Source organism: Apteryx rowi, unplaced genomic scaffold, assembly GCF_003343035.1.
Source record: "Apteryx rowi isolate R43461 unplaced genomic scaffold, aptRow1 scaffold_224, whole genome shotgun sequence".
Classification (NCBI taxonomy): Eukaryota; Metazoa; Chordata; class Aves; order Apterygiformes; family Apterygidae; genus Apteryx; species Apteryx rowi.
The window spans coordinates 357,452-380,344 of record NW_020448575.1 but is presented as its reverse complement, the minus strand read 5'-3'; the positions used below and the strand labels follow the sequence as shown (position 1 = coordinate 380,344).

The 22,893-nt window shown below is 54.5% G+C and overlaps 1 protein-coding gene and 2 long non-coding RNA genes across 11 annotated transcripts in view; all 3 read left to right on the top strand.

The window, feature by feature from the left end:
* Positions 1 to 22,893, top strand: part of MBNL1 (muscleblind like splicing regulator 1) — a 111,263-nt gene that overhangs the window by 58,935 nt on the left and 29,435 nt on the right. For all 9 annotated transcript variants that reach the window (XM_026065156.1, XM_026065155.1, XM_026065151.1 and 6 more), the window contains one exon: positions 22,048 to 22,218. In XM_026065156.1, coding sequence (XP_025920941.1) covers positions 22,048 to 22,218 — 171 coding nt within the window. The remainder of the gene's footprint in view (positions 1 to 22,047; positions 22,219 to 22,893) is intronic.
* Positions 6,308 to 8,249, top strand: LOC112965787. Its single transcript, XR_003253395.1, has 3 exons — positions 6,308 to 6,353; positions 6,780 to 6,985; positions 7,543 to 8,249. It is a non-coding gene; the product is annotated as an uncharacterized LOC112965787 (long non-coding RNA).
* Positions 11,241 to 13,738, top strand: LOC112965788. The gene is made up of 2 exons (XR_003253396.1): positions 11,241 to 11,419; positions 13,200 to 13,738. It is a non-coding gene; the product is annotated as an uncharacterized LOC112965788 (long non-coding RNA).

The window sequence follows — 22,893 nt, the reverse complement described above, 5'->3', positions numbered from 1 at the left end:
TCATAAAAATTGAGACGTGCTAGTGATGGAATAGTTAAACGCCGCTGACCTCGGCGCGTTAACGCAGACGCCTGCCAGAGCTGGTGGTGGAGATGCGAGTGCCGCTCGGTGCGGCGCGGCKCGGCTCAYGGCTCTTCYCTGCCRGCCGGCGACCTTCCTGCATCGCCTCGGGCCGGCTTCCGCGGCGCCTTCGGAGACGAACGCTAGGGAGGTTCCCGCCGGAGCGCCGGCCGCRCGGGGACAGCGGCGAGCCTGCCCGCGGGACGAGGGGACGCCGCGAGCGTCGGCGCCCTGCGGGGGTAACGGCGGTAAAGCCTCTGCGCGCCGCTCTACGCGAAAAGCTAGCGTACGGATTATCCGGATCGCCGCCGCGGCGTTAGGACGGTGCAACCGGGGCCGGCTCCGCCGTCGTGCAGCGGAGAGAAGCGATCGCTTCGCTAGTCCCTTTGGCGCGCGCTAAATCGCCCCCTGATCCTCTGCAAGCGCCGCCGCTCGCCAGCGGAGCCGTCGAGTCTCCCGGCCCAGCGGCGCCGTCCGCCCTGTCGGGTTTTCTTTAGATTTAACGGTTTTGAGGATAAGTTTCCGTTATTTGACTGGAATACGACGGGCGCAAAGGCTCCTGCCCCTTTGCGTTTGAATTTGCCAAGGAAAAGAACCTGCTGGGAGACGAAATGAAGAAAGAGGGAAGGCCAGCGCAGCGAGGAAGCTGGAGCGGGGCGGCGGGGCGCGTTCCCGATGGGAATGGGGCGCATTCCCGGTGGGAATCGGGCGCTCCCACACGGAGCAGGAAGTTTTACCATTAGAAAAAGGCAAATAAYTGGGTTCTTTATTTTGCATCAGTGGCCAAACTAAATGCAGAAAAAGCTGTGTTTCGCTTGTGCTTAGATCAAATTCAAAATTTTTCGAAATTAAGTTTAGTAACTTTCCATTTTTCAGTCAAATTGCGTCATTTAATTTCATATGGATAAACTAACATTTTAACAATTATTTTTCCCGCTAATGTTGTTATATGATTTAAAATATAATTTATGAATAGTTTCAGTCGATTCAAGTCTAGGTTCTTCAATTAATAAACTATTTACATGACAAATTTAGTCCAATTGTATTTAAAATAATCTATCAAGATACTGTATTGTTAGGAACAAAGGAAAACACTGCAAAAGGGATAGTGAGGTTTAAGAGCTCAGTCTGCAAGGCAAGAAAATGGAGAAATTATAGTTTTTATGTAGACCACGTCAATATATTGAGTTAGCATTTTCAGATGATGGCTGTAGAAGTGATTTCAAGGGCTAGTGTTATGCATGATGTATGGCTGCAGTTTTCACCGATGCTTTTAAATCAACCTCTCTTCAATAAAAATCCAAACAAAAATAATGTTGGTAATTGACCTTCAGATTTATAAAGAAGGGCTTCTGCTGTACTCTTTGAAAGTGCAGAACAATTTATTGATATGATGTTAACTTTTTGTTATTCAGCAATGACCTTTACTATAAATGACAAAACACGCCGTACGGTACTGGCAGGCCGCTTCGCAGTGGACATCTTGCCAGGCAAAGCATAAAATCGCAGTGTGTGTCCTCATTTCACCTGGGGCTTGATCCCTCAACAGGCAAATTATTAATTAGGATGGGAGCAGGCTAGAGACTTCCCACGTGTAGATGCCTATGTAATACAATATGCCAAACGCTTGAAGCCTACGCCTGCAAGGGCCCCGGTGCCTGTAGATTGCAGGAGGAATTAAACTGTCACTGCAAAAATATACTAGCAAAAGTAGCGCTTATTGTAACCGGTAATACTGCGTAAATGTTTATAGAGATCACTTTTCTTAATGGTAAGCGGATACAGAACGAGCCTTCAAAATACGTCTGAACGTTGTGGGATGTTGCAGAAGAGATTTGGCCAAGTGCGTTTTGAGGCATCCGAACAGTAACGCTGAAATCGCTTTAGTACGCGGGAGCAAGGATGGGGCAGCCCTTGGCTGCGCTGCCGTTAGCAGGAGTYTCCTATCACCTGGTGGGGCAAGAGCCTTCCCTCGTGGCTCCCCTTCCGCTGCCTCTTTAGGGCAGGTCTCCGTCCCTGCAGGATTCCCAGCCCGGCTGGACGGGGCGCGGGGCAGCCGGCCGGAGCAGGGCTTGGACGGGACGGTCTGCAGAGGTGCCCCCGACCCGCCTGGCCGTGAGCCTCTGCAGACACGTTCACGCTTTCCTTTCCGCGTGTGCCTACGCGCCGTGTCTCATTTGCATGTCGTAACAGCACGGTTATCACCCGCTGGTTTTTATCTTTCTGTTTTAAATTAGCCCCGTAGGTATACGGCGCTCTGCAGTTCCCGTGTCTTGAAAAATGAGCCTGCGTTTCGGCAGCTGCGATGAGGCATAATGCAGTTCCCATCCAAATAGCGTTTTGTTGCTGCAAATCTGATGTCTTCTGCTCGGTTTCCTGCGTTAATTCTGCACATATTAAATAGCAGCTTTTACCTGTTCGACCCTTCCAGTGCTTTAAAGTTTAGCGTTTAGCAGTTTGGCTTGTAACAGTCGCCTTTTCARCACCCCGCCCCAGTTCTGGAAAGCAGCAGCAAAGATGAGAAGTCGCAGAAAAGAGGAATGCAGTTGTCAGGCGGGATTGAAACGYGCCGGGATGCTGCAGGGCGGAGAGGTGGGAACGGCTGCCGGGAGCCGGTGGGAGCGGCGGAGGAGACGGCCCCGCCGTCAGCAGCCGGAGGGGAACGAGCCTGTTCTGGGGGAAGCGGGCAGGGAAAAGATCCGTAACGCCGGCAGCGCAGCAGGAAGGACGGCCGGCAACCGAGGCTCCGGGAGGTGTCTTTTTTTTACGGGTTTCTTCGCCTCCTCCGCTAGACACGACTAGCGCAATTCCTGCGGAGGCAGCGGAAGCGGCGGGTGCCTTCGGGAGGCCGCTTCCGAGCCGGAGTGGGGGGCCGCGAAGCGGATGTGCCGAGGGCCCTGCRCCCCCCGGGGAGACCTGCGCCAAGGGCGCAAGCGCCTTCCTTGGTCACGTTTGACTTCACAGCGAGTAGGGTAGTACGGAGGTAAGGGGAAAACAGTAATCTCCATCGGTGTTTAAATGCCGACCTTTGGAGAAGAGCTTCGGGCTCAGCGTGTTAGTTAGCGATAAATAGCTGGTGAAATACGAATGTGKGTTACGGCTCGTAATGTATCCTGCCTGAGAGGATAAATACCGGAGAAGTATTCCACMTTCCCGATACAAAATGGTGTGGGAAACTTAGCTTTTTAATGATTTCAGTTTTATTAACAGCCGCCTCTGGTATCTAACAGTTGGCAGCCGGTCCTTCCTTCCCACGGCGGCCGGTCCTTCCTTCCCGCGCTGGTTTTGTAGGAGCCAGACGGGACCTGCAGATGCTCAGACTGGCCCAAGGTGAATCTCAGGTGAATCTCTACTATCATRAGAAACCAGTCTAAACATCTGCAAACACCGGGAAATTAAAACATGGACAGTTGCGTAGAATTATCTGAAGGACTGCCATCAAATTACTGTTCTTATAATAGGAAGAAAAAGGAAAAGTGGCTTCCTAGAAGTCATGGAAATACAGGCAAGCACAGCTGCGAGCGTAGCTATAGCGGCATAGAGAATTGCTGGAGTAACATGCAGATAATGAGATGCAGAGCTTAAATAGGGAAATTAATTGTATGTATAATTAAGAAGTCACATCGCAAAACTATTTTATGTATTTTTAAAGGATATTTTTGTTTCTGCGGCGGATATATTGCAAACTGGTTATCAAACGGCTTGCGTGCGCAAAGCAGCATGGCAGTCTGCAGCCGTAGTCACGCTGATGTTCTTCGCGTCGCTGATGCCGCCGTCGGCAGCGCAGCGGCACGTCACGGACTAGCCGGAGCTTTAGGGAGGGACGGTGCCCTCTCTGTGTYGCGGAGAGCAGGGCGACCCGCCGGAGGAGCGATCCGCGCTGCGGGAGCCGAGGGGAGCGACGGAAGCCAGGAGGCGGCTAGGCCCTGCCGACCCGGCTCCGATCCCGTGCCGGGTCTCCGCTCCGGCTGCGGGTCACGGCGCTTTTCCTCTTTCCCGCAGCCGTTCTGTGCGACGCCGGTCCCGAGCAAGCGGGCGGACGGACGGACGGCAGCGGTGACCCAGGGGCCACGGGACGTGGCGGGATTCACGGCCCTCGCTCCCGCGGCCAGGGCTGGGATGGGCAGCGCGGCTTCACGTTCAAGAGCGCAGCGTTTCGGCGGCTTCGGCACGCATCACCTGGCCTTTTCGGGAACGGGCGCCCTAATTCCTCAGGGCTCGGTGTGGGAAGCCTGCAGTGCCTGCCTGCGATACCTGCGCTCTCCGGAGGACGAGTCGGGACCCCCGGATGGACAGCAGCCCTGGAAGGCAGCGGGGCCGGAGCGGGCGCGTCCGTGCCGAGCGCGCTGGCGACCTCGAGCTGTCAGCTTTTCCCGCGTGTGAGCACCAGCGTGACTGTGGGTTTTTTTCCCTYTCTGAAAATCATAAAGGCAAGATTTTTATTTTTAAACTCCAGCAGTTCGGTTTTAAATATAGCTGCTGTAGCGGAGAGCGGTGCTGTGTGTTTACACCCGGGTGAGGATGCTAATTATCCAATTGGGATTTCCATGACAACCATCCTGCTTCTTGCACCAGGTAGGAGAGACTTTTACAGTGCCGCTCTGGGCACGGCAAAAACAAAGGGAAGGTGTTAATCTTTTTCTACTTAGCATGTGCCTATTTACCTTTAAAATTATTTTTGACCTCTAGAAGGAAAACTAAAGGCAAAGGGGAATTTATGGATGCGCGGTACGGCCGCACGGTAACCCCGTGGCTCGGCAGCGCTGCCACGGGAGAAGAGTCCCGCAGGCACGCACGGCAGCAAGCTGGAATAAACACTTGCCTGTTATCTACTCGATGGTTCAGTTGCCTGTCTCCCAAGACAGAAGGCGATTTTTAATTACGTCGGCTGTTTTGAAAGTACCTGATGAAACGCCTTGCGCCATCCCCGCGCTGGCGCTGCCTTGCAAAACTCGCTTTAAAGCCCCCGCGCGGTCCCAGCCGCCCTGCGGAGCCGGTCCCGTCCCCTGGCGCCGCCGGGCGAAGCGTCTCCCCCAGCTCGCGCGCGGCGCTGGGCAGCTGTCTGTTTTCTGGTGCGTGCCGCCAAAACAAGTTAGAAGCCTTAAAATATTATTAAATATTAATTACACTGCAATGCATCCATTAAACAGTTGCACTTGAACTTGAAAGGTCTTCAGCCTGCTACTAGCTTTAATCGTTTACTTGGAACTACTGAAATCTTAAAACAGGGGCTAGATAGCTACATGACTTTTTTTTTATTATTATTTATTTATTTATTACACAATTGAGTCATTTACAGGGAAACGCTACAGCGTGGCCGGGACGGCTGATAAAAGCAGTCGCGGTACCTGCAGCYGCTGGGGCTTTCGCCGTGCCGCTTTGTTCCCAGCCTCTCGCCGGCTGGCGCGATGGGAAGCTCTAGCAATAAGCAGATTAAATCTTGCACGTGTTTTACTTGATCTTGAAATAAAGTCATTCCTTCTACTTTTAAAAAGGTTAGTTATTACATGCTTGAGTAAGGATCATGCGGATTACTGGAGATTGCTATAAAAGGATTTTATGGATTTAGGCGTTTAGAGAGAGCAGCTGCTGAAGCCCTTAGTGGAAGTGTTTGGTAGTTTCTAATACCGTCGTTTTCCACGTGCRACTGCTGGGGAGAAACCCAACCCTTAAAAAGGGGGGGGGGTAGGCCTGGAAAATCGCAGTTGCCCCCGTCCCGTTAGCCTGCGCTGGCTGGAGGCGGCAGGGCCTGTGAAAAACCCAGGGTTGCCCGGTCTCCGAATGTGCGTGACTTGGGAACGGCAGGGTATCTGTCAGAGCTGGTGCAAACATTGATGTGCATAATATGCACGTACATGCACGTGGGGGGTTATAGAAATGCCTGTAATAATATAAACATTGATCCAAAGTTACGCTAAAGGATTAGAAAGATATGTCCACTTGGATAGCTCTCCGGGTGCATTTACAGATGGCGATCGGGAAGGCAGCCTTGGCGGCTCGGCAGCGTCCCCGGCTGCCCCTGGGGAGCCTCGAGGCGCAGCCCGGTTGCAGGGGTCGGAAACGGCCCTGCTGCCGCGGGGTGCAGAGCAAAAGGCACCCAGGCATGCATTTCCTCGTGTCCCCGGTCGTCTTCCCCGCTGCCGGGCCTCCCCTCGGAGCTCCTTAAACCCTGCGGAAGTCTTTATTTTCTCTTGTTTTCCAGTATCTGCTCGGGTTTGTTCCTGTTGAAGCTCCCATGATGACGGGGCGAGTTGCCGTCCAGAGACGGCCCGGGAGATTGATCTTGGTATTTCGTAAGAGAAGCGCGAGTTAGATCTGGCGTACAGTCTGCTAAGCTGTTCTGCGTAAATGAACGGGAAAGGAAATAATGGCTCCCTAAAGCAGGGAGCGCGGGCACGACCCRGCCTCCCGCCGGTCTCGGAAACAGCGGGACTGGTCTCTCGCTCACGCTGCTTGCTATCTTTTCACTTTCCTACTGGGAGTTTGCTTAGTCTGTTTCCTTTTTTTTTTTTTTTAAGCATATGAAGACTTCTAATAATAAGACTGACTTTCTGCATTTCTTCCTTTAGATCTGCCTTTAGCAGTGCAAACCCAAGTGATAAATACGACGGATTTGGGATTTTTNCTGTTTCCTTTTTTTTTTTTTTTTTAAGCCTATTAAATTTTCTAATAATAAGACTGACTTTCTGCGTTTCTTCCTGTACAAATGCCTTTAGCAGTGCAAACCCAAGTGATAAATACGACGGATTTGGGATTTTTATCTACGAGATGCGAACACGAAGACGTCGCCGAGTGGTCACTTCAGTGTGCTTTATGGCTCCGCTGCGTAGGAGAGGATGCACGAAGATAGTTAAAGAGTATAAAACTTGTAGCCACATCAATTTAATTTTTTTATCCAAGATAACATCATGCCAAAAAGTGAGAGGTGAGAGGTTTGCAGGTGGTTTCACGGCGCGTTTGTGCTGGGCACGTGCCGGAGGGCCTCGAATTTCGGGAGCCCCCGCGGTGCTGCAGCGCCTGGCGCCCGAAACCGTGGGGCGGCTGGTGTCGAGATGGGGAGTCGCTTAAACCCTTGTCGACTGTCAGCACCCTGCCGCGAGGCGGGCGAGGAAGAGGAGAAGCGCTTCTGCGCGCTCAGGCTTCGCGCGGGGGTGCCCAGCGGGAACCTCGGCCCTGGCTTTCAGCCCGCTGAGCCGTTCCGTCGCAAGGGATGCACGTCCTGGTGAGAGCCACCGCCGCAGGCTGGGAATGGTGTCCCGAATGTGTCCCAAAYGGTTTTCTGTTTTCAGTGGGCTGGAGCGGACCTAGCATGAGAAACGAGCTGATAAAACCCCAAGTTTTGCATCATTAGTAGGTGCAGGCTGATAGCCGGCAGCGGAGAGGAGCTGGGCTTCACGGAGGCAGGGATCTATGGGGAAAGGATGGTGCGCTAAACAGAAGTCATGTATGCGTACCAAACTGCCGCTTTTACCTTTTACATAGGTTACAAATACTGTGAGAAAAAATYGGTGTAACAGCCGGGCCCGAGCCTGGAGCACACGAGAGTTTCCCACGTGCACTGGAGCAGAGGATTCAGCCCGCCGGTGGGCTGGCTCTAAAGGACGATGTTGGCGTTAGGTGATGTTTATTCCTGATGCAGTCYTGTTAAAGTCATGCCGGCAAAAGAGTACTTCCACTTTTGCCGAGTGCTACACGAAGGAAAACAAAGGACAAAAAGTACGCGTCAAAATGCAGTGATATTCGGGTATCTTAGATCCTTTAGTGCTCGGCAGAGTTTGCCGTAAGTTGCGGTTCCGTCTGAGCTCACCCAGAGGCAAGGACTGAATTTACCAACACGGATAGCGTTTCCGTGAAACGAGTCGGACAGAGATGGATGGATTTCGGCTTTGCTCCTGTTAATGTTCTATAGAGACTCTAAAATGTTTCCTTGGGCCCAATTTGGAAATACTTGTTTTATACCAATTCCGGCAGCGTAGATTTCAGCAACGAACTCCCAAGGCGACCCGCCGTAGCAGAAAAAGGCCTCTGGTTTCCTTTCAGCAGTAACAGCCGTAAAACCTGAGGAAGAGACGCATGATACAGAAATAAATCAGTGAAAGATCCGTGGAAACAATTCTCCTTAGCCACTGGCGACTTGATTTCTCTGAATAAATCGGAACGGGTTTATCGGGGTGTTTATCGGCTGCAACGCCGCGCGTGTATTGCGGCGGGCTCCCGCTCCCTGGGCGCTGCTGGCGTGAAACCCGCTGTTGAGCGKAGGAGGTGGGAGAGCACCGAAAGCAAGGTCAGGTGGGGTTTTTAAGTTTTCGTTACCGCGACCGTAAATTTGCCGGTTCGGGACTTCAGGCTGGAGATTAGTTGAAGCGCAGGCCAGCGAAACCGCGCCGCCCTCGTCTCACYGCGTGCCTGTCGTTAGCGTGCTGCTGCCGTTGCAGGCTGTGAAACGCATTTCGCTTGTAAAACGCTTGGGCTCGTCGTTGTAAATCAGCTGCCCCGAGTTCAGTATTTAAGGGCAGAATAAATGCGTATTTCAGCTGTGTAATAAACCCCAGAGGTTTCTTTTCATGTTAAAAATACTTTCTGCTTTTCTTTGCTAGTATACGGAGGTATTGGGGTCTTGCAGGAATCCTTGAGGGGGACAAATCCAGACTGACCTGGAGGCCCTGGAGAGTTAGCCTGACGAGCTGCCGCACGTTTTATCCTTCTGTTGCGTTGTTTCTGTTCATTTAAAAAAGTGTGTTTTCCGTGAGAGCTTAGCGAACATCCATGCTTGCCAAGACGAGGAGACGCTACGCTCCTCTAAGCTCGGTAAAATGAAGCGAAGTTATTGTCCGCGTGTGGTTTTGAAGCGGGAGGAAAGTCCCTGTTTGCACCCTGGAGCACGTCAGAAGGAACATCTGGCGTCTTGGCTTGCGCGTGCCCCGGCGAGGCTGTATGAGCGGGAGGGCAGACGCACCTCTAGCGTTCCCATCGCGGGCCCACCGTGGCTTCGTTGCTTTTTTTTTTAAGCTGGTAGGAAGCAGCCTGGTTTTTCTGAGGCGAGCAGAGGCTGGGGGCGAACGTCGGAGCCGCGCGCCTCGGGGCCCGTCATCCCCACCGCCTGCCCTGTGCCGCTGGAGCAGCGGGGGACAGACCCAGAAAGAGCTCGGGGGGGGGGGGGTTGATTTCGGAGAGCTTTTAAATGCCTGGAGGTGGTTTTGGATCCGGGCCGCATCGTACCCTGCAGGAGCTGTGCAGCGGTCTGACGCTGGCGGCTGGGCAACCTGGCCGGACTCGCCAGAAGGTCTCACCCCGGGGCAGCAGGTTTGGTGCAACCCACGGGATCTCAGCAGCCTTCCTCCAAAGAGTCTTGATCTGGTCAGACTGAGAAGGAAGGAGGAGAAGTCCAGCACGGGACTAGCGAAAGCGCCGTTGTCCCGTTGCTCAGACCCCGCCGGTCGCCTCCTGCAGCGTGTTGCAGTCTTTCGTCCCTGGGAATGTTGCTCAGGAAAGCAGCAGGTTGGTCTCCATTCCCGCTTGCTGCTTGATCCGCCAGGAAGCCCGTAACGCACCCAGCCAGCGCTAGCGGTGACGTCTGGGGTTTGCTTGGTGGGAATGTGGTTTTGTCTCGTGCCCCATGGCCGTTCTGCAGCCGTCGCAAGACGAGGGTTTCAAGTCTCTGTCACGTGTCCGTGCCACAAATCCCAAATGGAGCTTAAGTATTTTTAGAAGAAACGCCCAGCTCGGTCCAGATCCCTTCCCACCCCGAAGCAGAAGGACAAGTCTGAAGGATTTTGTGGCTTTCCAGTAGTTAAGCGCGAGTGAACCAGGACGCTGATTTCTGGCAGGGAAAAGATTTTTTCAGAATGGGAGGAGAGACAGGAAGTTACTTGCTATTAGATGTTTTTGTTAGTGCCCCAGTTTCAACACCCTTCAGTAGTAATATCTGCCGCACTCCCACCCGTGCCTGTAAATATACCGCAGTCCTTCGCACGCATGGTTTTGTAACGCTGCGTTATTGCGAAGCGGTGACCCAGGCAGAGGTTACGGCAGTCGTTATCCTGGAGCTTATTATTACTGGTAAATGGTTGAGCGTAACCTAATTGGACGCGTAACCCTAGGTGCAAAAGCAAATTAAAGTTTGTGGGAATATTAATGAACCAAAAACGTTGCCGTTAATTAGGAAGGCGAATGAGCACGTGAACGTCATCTTCCAGTGCTCCTTGTTTGTGATTAACGTAAGTAATACAAAACTCATTAGTAAATAACGTCCGTTATTTTGGTTGATGAGTTGTTAGGCTAGATTAGCGGCAGGTAGGACGTCCTCTCTTCGCCCTTAATGAACAGCAGCGACTTTCCACATCGCGGTTTGGGGGCCGTTACCGCGTCCCGGCGCGGGGCAGGGAGAGGGGCCCCCGAGGTCCCGCGGGTGCGTTTCACCTTCCGCGCCGAGGCGCAGAGCACGGAGCGTCCTCTCCGGGGATTTGTCACCCTGCCGAAGGCGTCCGGTTCGCCTCGGGTGTGCCGGGTTGGAATAACCTCCCTGGTTTCGCTCTCGCCATGAAGTCACCCCCCGTGCAGCGGTGCAAACCAGCTGCGCTGCAGGGAGACCCCATTTGAGACGCCAAATCCGGCTTCGGGCCGACCCTCCGGGTTCCCCCTGCTCCTCCTCCTCCTCCTCCTCCTCCTCCTCCTCCTCCGGCACCTGCGTTCTGGTCACGCGTGGAAATTGTTCGGGAATATCCGAACGGGTGCCGGGGCGTGACGCGGGGCCAGGTGCGCGGAGGTGCGTGAGCAGGTCTGCCTCCCCGGGAGCTGGGGATCCCCGCGAGGAAGGAGCCTCCACGACCTTCGGACGTGCCCGCTCGCCGCCTCGGGCCGCGCGGATCCGTCGGGCTGGCACCGGAGCAGCGGGACAGGACAGGACAGGACGTCRGAGCGCGGAGCCCGGTTCCGAGCGGCTCCCGGGGCCGTGCTCAGCGAGCCTTCTCCGGAGGTGCTCACAGTCCGTCCGCTCYGCTGACCGCGAACAGCCCGGAGCAGGGCGCCCGTCCGACGGGGGCGTCCACGCGGCCGGAGAGCCCCGGCCCGGCCCAACCGGCCCTGCCTCACCGTACGGAAAGCACAGCAGAACGGGCCGTTGCGGCGGTTCGTGAGACACTGATGCCGTTTTAAAACGCTTCTAAAAACGTTAAGAAAGAGCCTCTGCGTTTGTTTGCTCTGGAAAGCGAGTTCTTCTCGACGGCCTAATCTTAGGATATTTTTGGAATGATTTTATTTGGCTTTTTTTAGGAAGGGTGGTAACGGCACAGCAGAAAGTTTCTATTGACCCTCCCTGCCTGCAGCCGGGATCCGCCAGGAAGCTGCCGAGAATGTGGCGGTGAGTCACGGCCATGCTGTGCCGTGCCGTGCTGTGCCGCCGGGAAGCGGGAGCACGCCGCGGGCCGGCCCGGGCCGGGATGCCGCCAGCAACCCTGTGCGGCTGTCTGGCTCCTTAAAAGACAAACCCGCATCCCCCAAAGACGTACGGTTGAGAATAAACCGGGGGAAAAAATGCCGCTGGGCCCTGCAGCACGGCCCTGGCCGGTGCCTCCCCCCGCGATCCGGGTGGGCATAGCCAAGGAGGAACGCTGCGGCAAAAGAGGATTTCATTAATGATGAGTGGGATTACAACAGACAGAATAATAGAATAGAATAGAATAGAATAGAATAGAATAGAAAGCAATGTGAAATTATCCCTTGGGCAGAAAGAAGGAAGCCTCATTGTAGGATGCTCCAGGAGGAAGTCTGTCCCCTTCGGAGAGACGGGCCGGGACCTCCTCCGTCCCAGCGAGGGGCAGGGAAGGCTGCAGAGTTCTCTTTTTTTGTTTTTTAACCTTTTAACCTCGTTCGCGCTGGAGCAGAAGGGCTGCAGGTCACCCAGCGTTTGCTCTGAACCCTTCTCGGCTGAGACTGATCAGCGCAGCTTACGCTTCCAGCTTATCCGCCCACGCCATGAGCACTAGCGTACGGGGGCCGCTGGGGTACGGGCTGCTTGCGCTCAAATTGTTTATTTAGGTAACATACCAGTGGGGCAAAAAGCCAGTTTGCCCCCATTTTCTGTGCGCTCTCCTAGGGAATTCAATCCACCCGGCCGGAGGCTGCTGTTCGCTCCCCAGCGGCAGAGCTGCAGCACAGGGACGTGGAGAAGAGGGAGATTTAGGTGAATTTCTCAGAAACAGGGGAGTTTGAGTAGTTAGCGCTGTGCCTCACAGATAAAACAGATACAAAATAAAATAAATAGGGGTCATGATTTTATCGAGGACAGTTGTGCGGAGAGACGGAGAAGAGAGGCGAGGGAAGATGCGGCAGAGGAGCAGAGGCTGCTCCTGGACGAGCACGGCTCGGCCCCTGCGGTTCAGCCGGAAACCRCTTCCTTCGGGAGCGACCAGACCAAACCCCGGCCCGAGAAAGGTGCTTTAGCCAGAACGGTCTGGGCTGTGGATGATTTTCCAGCTTCAGAGCCGTAAGCCCATGGCAATACCCATTGACCCTCCGGGGACGGACCAGGTCAGGTTACTTCAGATCGAGTCAGGGAAGCGCGTCCGGATAACTCCTGTTGTTCAGTACTAAAAAGCAGATCTCTGAATGTATGCTTACTGTACCACAGTAAAGCAAGTGAAAGCAGCTGATTTTTAAAAAGAAAGTGGTAGCTTATGTATAGTTAAATGTTCTCCTGTAAAACACGTGCATCAGTATAAAGTTTTACCATTTACAGGAAAGCTTCAGATTTTATGTGCCAGCCTCCTCCCTGCTTTGGTTTAAATGCGCGGAGCTCTGTTGTCTAAAGGTATCTCTACTTCCGAAGAGAGAGGTGGGTTTGCTTTGCATCAGAAGTTCTTAATCTTCTACAGCTAGGGTACGGTGAGGTTACGGCTTTCCATTAGATTAGCTGACAAAAAAAGGCATATATCGCAGCCAATTTCTCTGCCTCCTTCTGCCTCTCCAGCTATTGCTGCCAAGCTTTTCCCTTCATTTGTGGTTATGGATCCCTCCGGGCGCGCAGAGGCGGGTGCCGATGTGTGGTGGTTTGCAGAGGACGGCGCAGAGCGGCCGTGCGCCCGCGGCGCGTGGGGCAGCACGCTAATGCAGCGCGATGCAATTTTCGCTCACTCACCCAGGTCCTCGTACGTCGTATAGTTACAGCACGGACTCGAGTCGGGATTCGCTCGGAAACGCTGACCTGCAGCATCGGCGCGGGAGGAGTGCGGGGCGCGCAGAGCAGAGCGGTCGCGCTTGCAGGAGCAGCCCATGGAGACCAGGAACTCGGTTTTCAACTAAAACTGTAACGCAGGGAAACAGTAGGGGAACTGCCTCATTTTTTGTTGTCGTCATTCTGTATCACAGTGCATTCTGAATGTATTGCAGCGATTAGTTTAATAATGTCCGTAATCAACAACAGTTGAATAGCGTCAGTAAATGCTACTGCATTCGGTATAACTGAAACGTATGAACCTCTGCTAGCCACAAGAAACTTTGTGTTCTTATTTTTAGAAGGCAGCCTTTTAAATATCGGAGGACTGTCTTCCCCTTTCGAACCGGGACTTGGTAACTTTAATGTATGGAAATCCTTTGTTGAATCCATCATAACATTAAAGGTGCTTAAATGCTGTAGTAACTCTTGAAGACCATCAGAAAAGATTAAAGCCTGTTTCTGGCAGATGCTTTTATGTTTAAAAGCCTGTTTTTTTACGTCTCGAGGAATACAGAGCCTGTCTCATTGATTTAACGGTAGCAACGATGACAGTGCTGTTGCATGCAGGATAGTGTATTTAACCATAGTATCGCAAAGCCGTCTGAGGAAAAGCGTTTGGTTAAAACGGGAGGAACTCCGGGGGCTCGTGTGACTTCTGCTGCAGTTTTACCCCGGAGTGAGGGCGAGCCGGGGCTGCCCTGGGCGCGGGAGGGCTGGCGCCCGTCGGCGACGTCCCAGCGAGCAGCGTCGCCCGCCGCCGTTTGCCGTGGCGCGGATTAAACCTTGTTGCTAAGCGACAATTTTTAATCGGAGAATTAATTTGGCTCCRGGCCATTTCCTTCGAGCACCAAAATATGCAAAAAACCAGCAACTGACGCAGCGGGGTAGATCGTTATGTCATTTCTTTACTTGCGCTCTGTTTACAGGAAAAAGCCCGTGGTACGAGCAYGGGGCGAGCGGTGCAGCCGGCGTCGTGCAGCTTGGGGGACGCYGCTGCGGTGCTGTAAAAATAGCAGAAACAAACAGCCCCAGCAGGCTGGCGCAGGTTAGTTGCAAGACTTTCCCAGACCAGCTGCRTTTATGAAACGTGTCCGTATAGATGCATTTATTCGGATATATGCAGGGCTATCCGTGTTATCTAGTTGTAGCAGAACGGAGAAAAGCCCCTTGTGGAGTCCTTAAGCTCGGCGTGCTCAAAGCAGGCGGGCACGTCCATCGCAGACACACGCTTGCTGGGTCTGTCTATTTTTTCTGGGTTTGTCCCGCTGCGGAGGGATGGGATGGGATGGCCTGGCACGGCACGGCACGGCGCAGCACTGGCAGCAGCACGGCGCTCAGCGTGCCCTCTCCGTGCCAACCGGCGGCACCGGTGACGCTGATCCGCCGAACAGCATTGCTGCTTGGAGCCGGCTCTGGGGGCTGCGGTCTGCAGCTGCGCGCCGAAAGCGCCCAGCAAAAGCCGCTACTCAGGCTTCTGTCATAAAAAAAAAAAAATCTCCTAACTTGGTTTTTCTGCTGCTCTGCTTTGAAGCATTAGTTCAGGGCTCAGCARGTTCAGACGGGATTTCACTCTTTTCCCATTTATTACGGTCTGGTCTAAGAGACCTAGTATTGGACTTCCGCTCCTTCTACGTGCCGATGGCACTAATGTATCCGCGGAAGGATCTTTTTGCTGCTCATTACCCGTTTTCGCTTCTCATTTGGTTTTCCCTGGAGGTGGCCCGAGACAGCGTTTACGGAGAGCAATGCGCATGCTCGGGTTTCTCGGTCTTTAAAAGCGGTTGCGTTTTGGTTTCGGAGCAAGATCTCTCTTTCTCTCCCCTTTCAGCTCGTACGTCTCACCTGTCCTCCCTTTCCCGAACTCCTGAATTTTGCAAAGCCCTTGAGCTGAACGGGGCTTTGCAGGTGCGGCCGCCCCGCGAGGCGCGGGGGGAAGGTCCCTGCCGCCGCCCTCGGCGGGACCCTGGTGCCCGCAGGATCCTCGCCCCGGCGCGGCAGTCGCTTGGCCGCAGCTGCCCTCTTCCTCCCYGCGCCGCTTCCGCATCAGGCGACCTCCGCGCTCCTGCAGCGCTGGCGTCCCCCGATTTCGCCCCTGCTGCTCGGCCCTCTCCCGCTCCGGTTTGCGAAGGAGAGGAGGAGACAGCAGAGGAGCTACCTGCGGTCTCCTGGCTGCATCCGTTTGTGCGATCCTTAGCAATACAGAATTCTGTCCTATTTGTGTTTTGGCAGCGTCCAGTCTGATGTTTGCTGACCCTCCCGAATCAACCTCTCCTGCAAATGCCGCCTTCGACACCCCCCCCCACCCCGTACGAGCATCCAAACACTGTGAATCTGCCTAATACCTGCTAAAATTACAAATACAAATACGAAACCGCCTCTCTGCCCCCCGGCTGTGCTGCTTGCCTTTGGCTGCAAGTTGCCCGGCTCGGAGCTGCATCCCCGCAGCCTAGGCGGGTGCGTTTGAACGGCTCCGAAAGCAGCTGCAGTGCTTGCACCAGCTGAACCGTTCGCACAGGGAGGAAACTTGCTCGTTTGTTTTAAGACAAGATGCAATAATCTGATCTTAGGAAAAATACCTGTTTTTCTAATCCTGTCAGCATAACTTTGACCAGAATGAGATTTCGTGCTATAAAGAGCTTATTCAGTACCTTTGCAGGCTGTAAAACCGTAATTCACTTGCCGAGAGAGGCCTGAGCGCGATGTGCTGCCCATGCAGGCAAAGTGTGTTTCGCAGGCGCTAAGCTCTGCACCGGCGGCAGCGCGGTGTCTGCACGGGGCGGCCGCAGGCGCCAGCAGCGCTCGGCTGGCACGGGGAGCATCCCGGGATGCCGCACGCCGGCGCCTCCGGCGTGGCACGGGCTGGAGGATTTCTATGAGGTTTGGGGTTTGCACGTGCATTAAAGGACGCACATAGGGAACCAGAACCACGGTGCCGCAGACACAGGGCTCTGCTGTGCGCGGAGGAGCTAGAGCTGGTTTCCATCCGAGGCAATTTATGGAAATGGTGTAGCTGGATTAGAGCAATTTGGGTGTCGTTAATTCGTAAACCCGTGCAGGCCTGAGGCGGCCGGAGTCGTTGCAAGGCCGTGGGGTGAACGGGAGGAGGAGGAGGAGGAGGATGGAGCTGCCCTTTGGCCGCTGCTCCGCGGGGCTCGGGGGCCGCACTGAGGCCGCCCGTGGGGTCCCGGCGCCGTCAGCAGAAGGTATGGCGCATTTCACAGCGGTCGGCGAGACGCCCGCTCGGCGCCGAAYGGTAGCACAGAGGTCTCTGCAAAGCCCCGCGCTCAAATTATCTTCTTGCTAATTAGCTATTGACTTCTGCCGGCATTTCCATTAAACAGTCCCTCAAGGCAAAAGCAAAAGTTTTCGGTGCCCGTATTACATAAGCCACAAGCGTGGCGGGTAAATGAGCTGGCAAACTCRGAAGCGAATCCCAGGAAACTTTTTTGTTGTCCAAAACACACTCGGCGTGTCGTCGGAAAGAAGAAGGAATCGCTGTTACGTATCCGCCGCGGAGGGCGGGCTCTGGCAGGCAGGACGCGGGCTGCACGTCGCGGAAAGCGGTGTCGTGGAGAAGAACACGGCGGCGACCTCGCAAAAATCGACTTACTCTTGCTTATCCACGTGAAAATCTTAAATGTCTCGGGGCAGCATCAAAGCCCGGCACGTTTGCCGGATGCTCCAGGTCTCGTAGAAATCTTGATGCCGTGTTTTTCAGGATGCAAAACGAGTTGGGGTGGTTTTTCCAAGGCGGGTTYGACTGTGGCTTCCTCTTGTCCGAGGCTTGCAGGCTTCCTCTTCCACGCTCCTGGTGTTAAACCTTYTAAGAGCCTTCCCTGGCCTCGACCCTGCTCTTTAGGCAGCTGCGGGCTGCGAGGGCAGCTGGGTTAGCGCCCCGCGGGGCGAGCTGGCGTCGCGCCGGGCGCCGCGGTGCGCGGGGGAAGCTGCGCGCGGCGAGGAGCGCGGGTCTGGCTCCGGATCGCGGATTTGTTCCTCCCATCCCGGAGCGCTGCCCTCCGCTCGGTCCTCCGTCACCCCGTGGGAGAGGCCTCCAAAGCCGTTCTTCCCGCGCCGCAGCCGGAGGAACGGTGATTACCTGGCCTCCGCGGGCTGTGCCTAATTCTGCTCTCCCCGCCGAAATAATGACGCCTTGCACGTTTCGAATAATCGGGTATTCGCTTTAAACAAAAAGAGCCGGGTCCTGCCCCCCAGCCGCAACGGGCTTTTCCTTCTGAGAGAGCCTGTGAGCCGTGAGAGTAAAACATGAAGAACAGGAAATTAATCACATGCTTTTAAAGAAATATTTATATTGAAAACTGAAACAAAATCGGGAGCCTGCATGAGTTTACTTCTGTAACGACAGCAGAAGCAAGTGTTTGCTTGCCCTCTTCTTTCAAATAGGGCTTAACATGTGTCTTGTGTAGTACCCGCTGGTAGCCAGGAGACGGTACTTCTTCCCTCGGATAACTTAAACGGAGAGGTGCACATCTGGAAGGTCCCCCAATAAATAATGATGACATCTGCCCTAATAAATAATGGTTTTTCTGTAGGGGAATTTGAAAAACAAAGTGAGAAAAATATTTTTTCCCCTCTAGTTGTGGCACAGTAACATAACGTTGGGAAGGTTTTTCCCTGCCTTTACCCCCCGTTTTGATTTATAATGGTTTCCCRGCGATGGTGCCTGCCGCTGGGAGAAGGCAAGTTCAGCGTTGAGAGGCCGTGCTGCTGCTGCTTCCCCCATCCYGGGAAATATATGGGAAACTCTGGGAAAACAGGCATTTTCTTTCAGCAAATGGATAAGCAAAGTAAGTATTTATTTTTCTATAGATACATTTTTGCTAGTGCCTATTCCAAGCAAAAACACAGCAACGATGCCTATTTCCAAGCACAGCAATTTGACCAGCTCTTTTTACAGAAGCCCAGCAACCTCCTGTAAAGATGCCTAGATTTTAGGGCTTTGCGCGTCATTCGTGGCAARCCAGCGAGAGGAGCGGTAGCCGCCTCGTGCGGACACCGCGCTCGTTGGGGGTTTTGGTTCTGGTTTTGCATTTCCCCGGCGGCCGCTGCCACTCGCCCGCGGCCCCCGCRCCGCCGGTGCCCCTCTCCGGCGCGGCTGCGCCAGCAGCCCCTTCCCTTCGGCGGGTCGCCGGCGGGTTCCTGCATCCTGGTCGTGGGCGTCAGGGTCTCCCGCGCGGAGAGCGGCTGACCCGCAGCATTTAACGGGAGAGCGGGGCAAGAGGCGTCATCAGGCAGGAGCCGATGGGCCGGCACCGCCAGCCTCGCCGGGGCCGGGCAGTTTAAAATGCTGCAGGCATCATTGTGCTGCCTTAATTCAACGGCAGCCCGGCTGGTCGCTTGGTTCGGCCGGGCTTGCCGCCTGCGCGCTGTTGATACGATAGCTGCAGGAAGGCATCGTGCGACAGCGGCCTGCGCGCGCCCGTCTCGCTTTCGCCTTCCTGCTGAGCGAGACGCGGCCGGCGGAATCACCCCGTTCGCTGTGCTCCTCCGCTCGCTTTAATGCGCCTTTATGCGTAGTTTGTGCACGAAGCCTAATCCCGGCGTCAAACGCGGCGTTATCTTTGCGGCTCTGCTGTCGGGAGTCGAGCGCTCCGAGGGTTGTAAAGCGCTGTTATAGCAGCGGTGATTATCGTCCCGTCTAAGGGAGCCAAACTTCCTCGTGCGACGCGGTCGCCTCGCAGCTTCGTGCAAAAACAGGCGGCTCCGGCGTAGCGCGGCGGGTGCAGAGCGCGCCGGGGAGGCAGCGCGGGCACCGTGCCCGCCCGAGCGGCGAGACCGCGGCGGGGCTTCCTCCCCCCCCCACCACGCGTCTTCCGAATAAAACGAGTTTTAGTCGGCCAGGACACTGTTAAAGTCCCGCCGGGGGCTGGTGCGGCGTTTCAGGCACCGGGCCGGTGCGTTTGGATTTTTGTTTCTCAGAATTTGTGCGCTCACGGTATTGATCTTCTTTCACGATTGCGAAAATAGAAAGGGATTCAGAAAAGGTCCGCTGAACACGTCCAGAGAAACGAAAATCTGCCTGAAGCTTTGGAGACTTGAGCTATTTGAGTTTACTGAAGAGATGATTAAGAAATTGCCTGCTTACAGCACAAAAGAGATTCACGCAGTCTGTGTTCCAGATCTAGGTTTTCAACGGTGGTTTTCAGCCTGTAGTTTCCGATTCCTGGGGCTTCTGTGGTCCATTTTGGATGGATCTGTGGAATATAAGCATAAATAGAAAAGAAAGACTGTTTCCAAAGAAGTAGGTCTGCACCTCTTTTGGAAAATTCATTAGGATCTGAAAATTCAAAAAGGTCAAAAGTGAAAAGCTGCACCAGACTCTAAAGGGACATAAAAACAAGAAAAGAGATGCATGCTTTTTGATAATAACTAATGATAACTAGCCATAAGCGGAATTTGCCCAGGAGCGTGGCATATTTTTGTAGTCTTTAAGTTAAAATAAGTTGTTTTCCTAAGAGATCAGCTGCTGATCAGAGAGAAGTGATGGGCTCGGTGAAGGATCAGCCGCGGGAGGTTCCTCGGTTCCCGAGAGGGAACCGCAAAGGACGTCGGTCGGGTCGTTGCAGTGGTTTCTTCTGGCCTTAAAACGTTTGAGTCCATGAAATGCATTAAATAAAGCTGCTGTACGAAGCGATGCCGGAGTTTAGGTTCAATCCGACAAGGTGCGGAGCAGCCTAAACCCCCGTTTTCATGGGGACATTTAGCACCCTAAAGAGCTGAGCTCCGTTTTGGTGCGAGGGTCCTGGTTTATCGTTCATCTTTTGACGATCTACGTGTATGAAATGGAAAGGAGGGAAAAGTATGAAAATCCTGTGGGCAGATAAGAAAACTGTCTTTGATCCGCGTTTCTGAATCGGGTTTGTTAGCCGCTGCTCTCCGGTTCGAGGAGCGCGTCGCAGTTCTGCTTTAGCACTCGTTTAGCAGTAATCAAGACTGAACTTTGCGCTGCGCCGATGCGACATCGCGTCCTCCAGGCACCCGGTAGCTGCGTAACGTCGCCCCGCGTTCGCTGGCGGCAGCAGTAGTTCCCGGAGGTTTTCGCACCGAAAGACGAGCTGCCGGGGATGAAGGCAGGCGGAGGGAGGGGGCAGCCGTGGGCGCCGCATCGCGCTGTGGCGTTTGGTGCCAGCACCGGTCGGGACGAGCCTGCGGCTCCCGGCGCCATGCCGGCCGGGCGGCCATAGCGTGCAGGGCTCCGGGAACGCCGTGCCAGCCCCGTGGGAATGCCGGGCCGGGCCTGCGGGAACGCCGTGCTGGGTCTTGCGGGAATGCCGTGCCGGTCCCATGGGAATGCCGTGCCGGTCCCATGGGAATGCCGTGCCGGCCCCATGGGAATGCCGTGCCGGCCCCATGGGAACGCCATGCCAGCCCTGCGGGAACGCTGTGCCAGCCCCGTGGGAACGCTGTGCTGGGCCTGTGGGAATGCCATGCCGGCACCATGGGAACGCTGGGTTGGCCCCACGGGAATGCCGTGCTGGGTCTGCAGGAATACCGTGCTGGACCTGCAGGAACACCATGCTGGGCCTGCGGGAATGCTGTGCCGGGCCCCGCGGGAACACCATGCTGGCCCCATGGGAACGCCGTGCCAGTTCCCGCGGGAACTCTGGGTCAGGCCTCTGGGAACATCGTGCTAGGCCCTGCGGGAATGCCGTGCCAGGCTCGCGGGAACGCTGTGCCATGCCCCATGGGAACGCTGTGCCAGGCTCACAGGAATGCCATGCCGGGCCCTGCTGGAATGCCATGCCAGGCCCTGCGGGAATGCCATGCCAGGCCCCGCAGGAATGCCATGCCGGCCCCGCGGGAACAGCGAAGGTCCCTGTGGAAGGCGCCTGCGCACGGCTCGGAGCCTGCCCACCGCGGGGAAATGTTTTCTCCGTTACATCAGGTGCGTCGTCCTGCGTCAGCCGGCCGGCTAGGAAAAGGGGCTTTGGGAAATCGGGGCTGCCACCAGGAGAGACGGATGGGAGGGGGGGGAAGCAAACCATTTATCCTAACCGAAGGAGAGACAAAAATGATCGTACAGATTAGGTTTCTGGCAGATCCTGTAACAAGAATATGCTTTTGCTTTCTGAGGAGAATTGCAGTATAAGGTCAAACTATATTGAATTAATGTTTCCTGATAAAAATGGCTTCTTACTTAAATTAAGGCTGTGTTTTTGCCTTGTCATTGCTCCTGTTTGGATTTATTTCAAAGATGAATGAATAAAGCAAAAAAGTTCTAATTTAAGGAACCTGTTCTTCCCAGCTTTTTCCTTTTTTAATTTTTTTTATTTTCATCATCCTTTTTGTGGAAGAACAGGCTCCGGTGTTACGATTTTAAAGAACAGTTAGTGTGTAAAGCTTCCCTATTAACGAATGTGCGTTTTCGAAAGCCGTACGACGTGTTGGATCGCTCTCGTACCTGAAGCGTTTCAGTTGTGATGCCTCCGGAGAGGTACGACAATTGCAACGATGATGATTGTAATTAGTCGTTTCAGTTAGGAAGGGAGAGGTTTTCCTTCTGCCCTTACCGTGCGCGTTCGCCACCGCTGGTGCCGGCCGGCGCTGTGCAGCCGGTGCCGCCTTTGCGCCTGGGGTCTCGGGCGCTTCCGCTTCGGGGCCGCTGCGCCGAGCTGCGCGTGACAACCCGGAGCGTTAGCTGGAGGCTTCCCCCCCCCAGATCTCCAATATCTTTGTGTTTGCTTTAGGCAGTGACGTCCTGCAGGACGATTTGCCCTATGAGTGTCTAAYCCGGTTGTGTTAATTCTCTTCTCCAGGGCCGATGTTCAAGGGAAAACTGCAAATATCTTCACCCGCCGCCACACTTAAAAACGCAGCTGGAGATAAATGGACGGAATAACCTGATTCAGCAGAAGAACATGGCCATGCTGGCCCAGCAGATGCAGCTCGCCAACGCCATGATGCCCGGCGCCCCGCTGCAGCCCGTGGTACGTGCGCCTTTCGCCTCGTGTCCCCGAGGCCGCAGTGAGCTGGCGATGTCGGGTGCCCGCGAAAGCCACGGAAGCTGCTCTCGGCCTGTGGCTGACGGAGCGATCAGACCTAGTAAAACGCTAGTCCGTAGGTCTTCGTACCRCTTAATTCTCCCTTGCTTGAAACAGCATCGTTTGCCTTTCGTTAATTTAGTAGTTTTAAGTAAGGCATTTCTTAATTTTAATGAAGCGACTGATCTACGTGGAATTCTAGCAGATAGACTTTTCCTTTGCAATTTCATATGCTTTAGGACATTCCTGTTTCCGAGAAGATTCCCGCTGGGTGTTTTCCACTCATTGAAGGGAACCTTCTCGTAGTGTTTCTTGCTGCAACTGGACTTTGCTTTGTACAGCACGTTGTCAGGCAAAATTGAAGGCTTGTCCCGAGCGAGACATGCTGAGTGCCAACAGATCAGGCAGGGCAGGAAGAAGGGTAGGTGCAGAAAACGGCACTTTCCACAGAGAAAACGGGGAGGAGGAGAAGCATCTGTCAGAAATCTCTCGCCTGGTCAGAGCGCAAGGCGATCAGACCTCGGGTCGTGTGCTTCCCCGGTACTTCTAAGCCCGGCCAGCAGGGCGTTTCATGTCGCTGAACTCCTTGGGCTGGTTAGTTTACCATCCGCAGAAATCCGT